Source organism: Vitis vinifera, chromosome 15 (genome assembly GCF_030704535.1).
Source record: "Vitis vinifera cultivar Pinot Noir 40024 chromosome 15, ASM3070453v1".
Lineage (NCBI taxonomy): Eukaryota > Viridiplantae > Streptophyta > Magnoliopsida > Vitales > Vitaceae > Vitis > Vitis vinifera.
Window position 1 is genome coordinate 4,380,836 of NC_081819.1, and position 8,548 is coordinate 4,389,383.

Genomic DNA, 8,548 nt, shown 5'->3' on the forward strand with positions numbered 1-8,548 from the left:
TGGATTCCTCTCAACTTTTAAGGGGATACAAATCCTTCTAACAAAACCTAGAATTCAATCTTGTAAATTCTTTCTTGAGAAATTGGGAAAAACAGGGCAAGTTGGTTGATTCTGAAAGTGTCCAACCCAAAAGCATATTTAGGTAAGGTATATGCCTATGACCCTAGAGAGTTAGAAACAAAATTTTCTGTTATATCTATTAAAGTTGTTCATCCAAATTATTCGAAGTACGTATCTCTATGGTCTTGCATGTTCACAAATTTTGAAAGGTTTATGCAACAAATTATAAGTATTTAAAATAAATGTTGTGATGTTTGATAAAATACACTATTGGGTTTTACATATTCAAACGATCAATGATCACCACAACCAAGGAAAAATGTGTTCATAATTTAAACTTGATCTTTTTATTTTTGTAGCATGAATGATTCAGAATCCACAAGGTCACACGACATCAAGAGTGAAAATAATACACAACATTCTTGCACACAATTAATTGATGCATGTTATTTATTTTTTATTCATTATATATGTGTACAAAACATACACAAACATTACGGAAAGATGAAAAAATTACAGAAGCAAACATGAGCTGCAACTCAGTTTATTCCCATGATTTTATGACATATGACAGTTATACTTGGTGCAAATGACTAGTAAGAATTTCTGAAATCTGGTGGTGGCCATGGTGAAGCTTCATTTGTGCTTAGTAGCCATGACAACCGGAGAGGTGGCAGGCGGGCTTGGCCGAGGGGGAGGCAGGGCGTGGCTTGCAAAGTTCTTGTTGATCATGCAAGGGGGGCCTTTGCCGGGAATTCGGGTGCATGGACTTGGGGCAGAAGGAGAAACTGGACCCGCCTGCGGAGACTGCAAGACAATATTAATTCTTTTCTTCTTCCACTCTTTTTTCTCTCCATTAGGAACCCTACTAGCATGGTGTGGCTGGACACTCAGAAGAAAAACAACTGCAGTGACAGCTAAAACAATGGTGAGAGACCTCATGATCTTGGTGGGGTTTAAGCTAAGACACTAGGAGATATGGAATTAATATGATATCTGGGATGATATGCATATGTGGAGGAGATCATATTAATTGCTATTTATAAGCATGGATACCCAATGTTATAACTTTGATTTTCCATTGTTTCATTTGTTTGAAAGGGTTTTCTTAGCTCTTGAATACAAGGGTTTTGCCACGGCATAGACTAGAAATTGAGAAGGTCATAAAGATACTAGGTTTGAATTACATACAATGACAAAATTTTCATAGGTCATTAATTGTAACCATCCGCCATCCCAAAAATAAATTAATTAATTAATTAAAAAATTTACTGTTATTAAATACAATGATAATTATGATCTTTGTAAAAATAAAAATAAAAATCAATTAAATAAAAAATATCTACTTCCCACTTCATGTCTGTGAATTGTTGCTTCTTCAAAATACAATGGATGATATTGAAATATTTAAAAGCATGACTTCAATAATTTAGCTTATTAATTAACCTGTAACATCATACTTTTGCATGATGTTGCCCCACCGAATAAATATTTTCCAAATTAAGTTAGAATTGGTCTCATGCAAACTGCCGCATTTAAAAAGTTCCACGGTTTGTATACCCCTTTTCTGACTGACGATTAGTGGATTACTTCCTTTGTGGGGCACTAAGTTTGATCAAAGAATGCGTTTATGGTGAGAACGGATTTTTTTAGTGAATTGGGGCTTGAATGTTTGTTGGTTTGGTCGTGATGCTCACAGCCTTTACGTGACATCCTCCTCAACAATCAAATGTTTGAATATGACTGATGACTATTCACATGCATCAGCTTTTTTATGCATTGTCACGATCCAAGAGCAGAGGCCCTTTCCAAATTTCCAAATTGTGTATTTGTGTGCATGCTTGTTATGAAGGACCAGCGTCTACATTTATGAATATATATATATATATATATATACTTTTCCATAGACCATTTTTGCAGCACCCCAAAGATGCTTATTCTTCACATCTTCCCCGCTCTCTATTCATATAAAACGATCCATTCATTTCTTTTCGAAGATGGGTTTCAGTTCTAGGAAATTAGTCCTCTTGGTGGTGCTTTTCAATTTCACGCTTCTCTCAGCTTGGAGTTTCCGAGATCTTGAAGCAATGCGGCTACTAGGAGGAGGGCAATGGGCGAAGAGAAACAGTCTTGTGCTTCAGTCTCTGCACAAAGGTCCCGTGCTGCCATCCGGCCCCAGTCCTTGTAATCACATCCCAGAACAAAGGGCAGGGCGATGCACCTTCAATGAAAAGAATATAGCTGACGACATTGCAACTGCACCTCCAGCTGTTTCCGCGTACATGCTGGCAGAGGATGCTGCCATGGCTTCCCTTGCTAAGGATGGCTATGACCAAGATCACAGCTCTTAATGATGTAATCATATTTGTGCATGGATCAGCTGATGAGTTAGATGTGGAAGATAGATCCCAATCCTTATGATTAGTATATATGTTTTATCTCTAACCTTAATTCATTTCATATACTTGGTTTAGAAAGAATAACCAATTCAACTGGTTAGGTAAGATGCCATGTAAACTGAGTTTAGTGCTTGATAATGCAATCATACTTTGTATTGAAAATATTGATCTTTATTTCGGTCCTAAAAACCATGACAGGAGGAAAAAAAAAACACCAAAAACAGGAAACCAAGAGGAGGATCAATAAATTTTGATCAACCTTATTTAGCAGAAACAGACGAGCTAGTTAAATAAATAAATATATTCACAAGCGTAAATGTTGGAAGTAACCCAAATTGCCTGTGCAAAGGTATATGAATTCGTATACATAATCAGGTGCCACGAAGTTGGATGAAACGCTTGAGTGGGGTTTCCTATTCCATGCATGCCCCATGCATGAATGCAAAACTAAGAAACATGATGAAGATGGTAAATCAGCTACCAAAGATATGTATGCCCATATGATTTCCATCTTATTCATTTTTTCTCATTTATCTTTATAAGGAAAATGATTTTGATGTTAAACTGAAGAGTTGTCTTGGTTGTCCTTAATCGTCATTTCCTTGAGGAGGGTTCACCATTCAGCAAGCTGGCTAAACCTATTAGGAGTCGCTCATTGGTCGACATGTTTAATTTTCTCCCTATTGAATTAGGTGCGCATACTAGTTGGTATAAGTCATTTAATAAAAAAAATTAAGAAATATTTACAAACTAGGTTAGCGTTAAATAAGAGTACACTATCTGATCTAGGCATTTTGGAGATTCTTTCTTATAACTTGAACTTCCTTAAGGGGGCATTAGTTTTGAAAAATCAATGAAGTTATGGATGAAGTGTTAAACACAAGCTCAAGGCTATATTTGGTTTTCAAAAATTTTGAAGGAAAATATGATGGGAAGAAAATAGAAATGATAGAAATAAAATGAATAAATAAATGAAGGAAAATAAAAATAAATTTAAAATTTATAAATTATTATTATACATGCATTATTTAAAATTTATTTTACTTATTTTAACATTAAATAATTTTAAAATATATAAATTTCTAACCAATTTTAATTACATTTGGTTCTCTTTCATATTTTTCATATGAAAAAACCAAACACATGATAAAATTATTTTCCTAATCATTTTCTTTCTTTCCTTGATACTTAGACAATTTTGAATTTCTCAAAATTCTAAGATTTTTTTTGAAAGATATTAGACTCCTAAATTCTTTTAAAAGAATATATTCTTTAAAGAATTAACCATCTAAGTCTATCTATCCTTTGGACCATAATATCCTAGTACAAAAATTTCAAACAAATTGATTGAAAATAGAGAGTAGCTTAGGTATTTTTGAACCACCTGTGTTTCTTGAAAACATAATATTTTTGAAAATTGTCTTTTTAAAAAATGATTTCACATTCACAAATTGTCTTTATAAAAAAAAAACAAGTTTTTGTTAATAGTTATCTTGTATATCATCTTTTATTTTCTTTCTTATTTCAAGTAAGATCATTGTTTCAAAATGGGATTTTGACATGAATATACTCTTTTATACCCTTAGATCATATGATCAAGAGATGAGCTCTATGTTATTATAATCAAGCATAGTGAGACCCTGAAGAGCATGTTGATATGTGGTGGCCATGATGGTAATAAGTTTGTGTATAGCTAATGGATTGACTTTAAATATGTCCAAATCTATGATTTTATTATTTATATATCATACATTTTTTAAAATGTAATTATCATTATGTTATGCTAGTTTTTGTACATAAAAATTGTTCCATATATAATATATTTTTAAACTGTTTTTACCTTGTATCAATTATCCTAACACTTGTGCATCATAAGTATCCGCTAAATCATTTGTTCACCTAATAGATTTTGATGGTTTTTAGGTAAGGACTCCCATGCATATGCCTATTGAGGAGGCAGAATTAGCTTCAAAGAACAAGTCACTAGGTACCTAGATTTGTTTTTTTCCTTATTAGACCTGTAGGACATGTAGTTCATTTTCTTTATGTATTTTAGATGTTTTCTTTTGTATGTCTCATCTTCTCAATCTTTGCTTCCACTATTAATTTATTTTGTTGTTATTGTTTTATCAAAATCATTTAATTGTATGTATTTTTTTATACTAAATATGTATCTGTTGAGACAATGATTTCTTTTTAGATTTTGATGCAAAATGGACTCACCATCTCTTAGTGAGCCCTTTTTGGGTCTTTACAAATCAAGTTTCTAGTAATATTATTACACAGCAGTTTTCTGTTCGCGAATTACATAGTAATTTTCTCTTAATGATGTAGACATGGTCTTCCGGTATGCAAATTTACATCCAAAGCAAATAGTATTTATACTAAAAAATAAGTTGGTTTGCTTTATTATCAAACTAATAAAAAGGCTACCATGAATATATCCATATTATCACAAATATTAGCCTTGCCAATATATTTTAGTTTTTTTCCTCTTTTCCAGCATGTAAGTGCCATAAACTTGGATGCATGAGCAAAGTTTGGTAAAACACACGGTTGAATGCCAAGCAAAGATGATGAAGATGGAAATACAGCAACAACCAGCAAGCATATATGCGTATATGCATCATTCAACTAGTTCCTTTTTATTTCCATATATATCACAAAGTGTAAAAGTCCACCAGGGTACAAAATGTGAATAGAGAAAAAGAATACACGAATGACATACAATTTTTTGTGTTATTATTATTTTTCCTTAATGTATTTATCATGATGAAAATATATAAAAACAAAAACAAAAACAACAAATGCAGGGCCTACATATTATGTGCTCAGGACTCGTAAGATTTTCTGATGTTGGGTGATGACTATGCATATTGGAGGCTGGAGCTTCATTTATGTTCAGTAGCCATGACTATGCATATTGGAGGCTGGAGCTTCATTTATGTTCAGTAGCCATGACTATGCATATTGGAGGCTTGCTTTTGAGACCGCAGATGAGACTGACGCACGTCTAGCTGCAACAGGCCTCAAGAAGAGTGCACTACGTCAGATTCCAGTGGCTGTATATGGCTCAGGGACAAACATCCCTGCTACTGACTGTCCTATTTGCCTAGGAGAATTCGAGCAAGGGGATAAAGTTCGAGTGCTCCCTAAATGTCACCATGGATTCCATATGAAGTGCATAGACACATGGCTGGTGTCACACTCATCTTGTCCAACTTGCAGGCACTCACTGCTAGAACACCCACCAGCTTCTGATGCAGTGGATGTGCATGTGGGTACTGGAATTAGGCATCCTGGAAATGCACCAGGAGGGCAGCCTGATGTTTCTGTAGGTGTTGATGGGGAGATTTGATCCTGGTGCAATACTTACAAACAAATAAATTTTCTGATGTTGGGTGATGACTATGCATATTGGAGGCTGGAGCTTCATTTATGTTCAGTAGCCATGACAACAGGAGTGCTGGCATGCGAACCTGTTCAGTAGCAATATTTTTATGTGGGCAATGTGAAGATATATGGAGGAGAACGACCACCGGTTATTTATATGAATGCAGCCAGTGGCATGACTAGAGTTTTTGGTAGTTTGGCTTAGTTGAAGGGTTTTTTTGACTCTTGACTAATAGAATTTTACTGTAGGAGATTAGAAATTGAATAGGTCATAAAGGAAGAAAATACGTAGAATTACCAAATGACTAGTTTGCTTCTGTAGTTAATTTAATTCCACATATGCATGCATCTTAAATCAATTACAAAGAAAATATATGATACTCTCTACAAGCTTTTTCAAAACAGATATGAGAAATTAGTCCATTCCCATTAGCTTTAGTTAATAGTAAAGTATGTAATTTGGCTTGATTAAATATCCTTAGTTATGGTTTTCACGAGAAAGTTAGATAATTATTGTTTTGGAGACTAGGTTCTACTATATAATCACATTTTATTTCACCAAATTAAGCAAAGTTCGTAAAGCTTATTTACATTATTGATTTGTAATTAACCTGTATTGGACACCGAAGAATCAATTTATATGCTACAAGTACAAGTGATATTCACTAGCATGTTCAGGATACATGGCCTTTTCTGAGTTATATTAATTGCATAAGGGGCTGCTAAATCACATCTCATAAAAATTAATCATTTCCAAATTGTTAGCATTAATCTATAGCAAAGTTAATTCAAAAGTTTCTCATAGTTGTAAATCACTTAATGAAAGAAATAGGAGTAGAGAGACCAATCTAGGTAGGTATGGTCTATGAAGTCTTTTGTCTTGTATAATACGTACCATTTACTTCATTATTTTAGAGGCATTGATTTATAAATTAAGTTGTGGTAGGAACACGTTTACATGAATTGGGGCTTTTAGACAACATACTTCTAGCAGATTCAAGTCATTGAACATAACTCTACTAACACGCATCAGCTTTTCCACCCTCAGAAGCCATGAGACAAAGTCCATTTCTATGTATATATGCACATGTACCAACCCTCTTTATTATGACTTTACCCATGTTGACATAGTTTAACACGAGCTCAAACTTAGGATGATATTTAAGGCTGAAGCTAAATTATATATTTTGAAAAATATGGTTAATATGGTTAATATTATCCGTTATCCAACAACTCAAGTTTTTAAATCAAATGAGTAATTTAACAATGACACTATCGTTATACCATTAATTGGAAGGCTCTTCATATCTTTTGCCTAAGATATCTAGGATTTTTTTTTTTTTTTTGCTTAAATAATAATAAAATTTATGCTTATTATTGGGAAAGCGCAAGACAGGAAGCACTTCTTTGCAAAGATTCATGCTTATTATTGGGAAGAGCCCTTCCTTTTCAAGTATTGTGTAGATCAGATCATAAGGAAGTGTGTCCCTGAAGAAGAGCAACAAGGGATCCTCAGCCATTGCCATGAGAATGCATGTGGAGGCCACTTTGCCTCTCAGAAAACAGCCATGAAGGTCTTGCAATCAGGGTTTACTTGGCCATATCTTTTCAAAGATTCCCACATCATGTGTAGGAGTTGTGATAGATGTCAAAGACTCAGGAAGCTTACAAAAAGAAACCAAATGCCCATGAACCCCATCCTTATAGTTGATCTTTTTTATGTTTGGGGTATTGACTTCATGGGACCTTTCCCAATGTCTTTTGGTAACTCTTATATATTGGTGGGGGTGGACTATGTTTCCAAATGGGTGGAGGCAATCCCCTGTAAACATAATGATCACAGGGTGGTTCTCAAATTTCTCAAGGAGAACATCTTCTCAAGATTTGGGGTGCCCAAGGCCATAATCAGTGATGGAGGTACTCATTTTTGCAACAAACCTTTTGAAACCCTATTAGCCAAGTATGGAGTAAAGCATAAGGTAGCTACACCTTATCATCCTCAAACTTCCAGGCAAGTGGAGCTAGCAAACAAGGAAATAAAAAACATACTGATGAAAGTGGTGATTACAAGCAGAAAAGATTGGTCTATTAAGCTACATGATTCATTATGGGCATATAGAACAACTTATAAGACTATTCTTGGCATGTCTCCCTATCGTCTCGTCTATGGCAAAACATGCCACCTCCCTGTGAAAGTTGAATATAAAGCTTGGTGGGCAATCAAGAGGTTGAACATGGACTTGATCAGAGCTGGGGCAAAGAGGTGCTTAGACCTTAATGAGATGGAGGAATTAAGAAATGATGCTTACATCAATTCCAAAGTTGCAAAACAGAGGATCAAGAAGTGGCATGATCAACTAATCTCCAACAAAGAATTGAGGAAAGAACAAAGAGTCCTACTCTATGACTCAAGGCTCCATATCTTTCCAAGGAAGCTCAAGTCAAGGTGGATAGGTCCTTTCATTATTCACCAAGTACATCTTAATGGAGTGGTGGAATTACTAAATTCTAATGGCATAGACACCTTTAGAGTCAATGGTCATCGCCTCAAGCCATTCATTGAGCCATTCAAACCAGAAAAGGAGGAAATCAACCTCCTTGAGCCACAAAAATCTTGATCAGAGAAGGGTTAGATGGACTTGGTTTCACCAAAGTCCATAATTTTGTTAAATATGTTAATTTTTAAGTTTTGTAAA

The 8,548-nt window shown here is 34.5% G+C and overlaps 1 protein-coding gene across 1 annotated transcript; it reads left to right on the forward strand.

Moving 5' to 3' along the window:
* The first annotated feature begins 5,403 nt into the window (after window positions 1-5,403).
* On the forward strand, window positions 5,404-6,194 carry LOC109124028 (RING-H2 finger protein ATL72-like). The gene has a single exon (XM_019225530.2). The coding sequence runs from the start codon at window positions 5,404-5,406 to the stop codon at window positions 5,815-5,817; it is 414 nt and encodes a 137-aa protein (XP_019081075.1). The 3' UTR covers window positions 5,818-6,194.
* The last annotated feature ends 2,354 nt before the right edge of the window (window positions 6,195-8,548 follow it).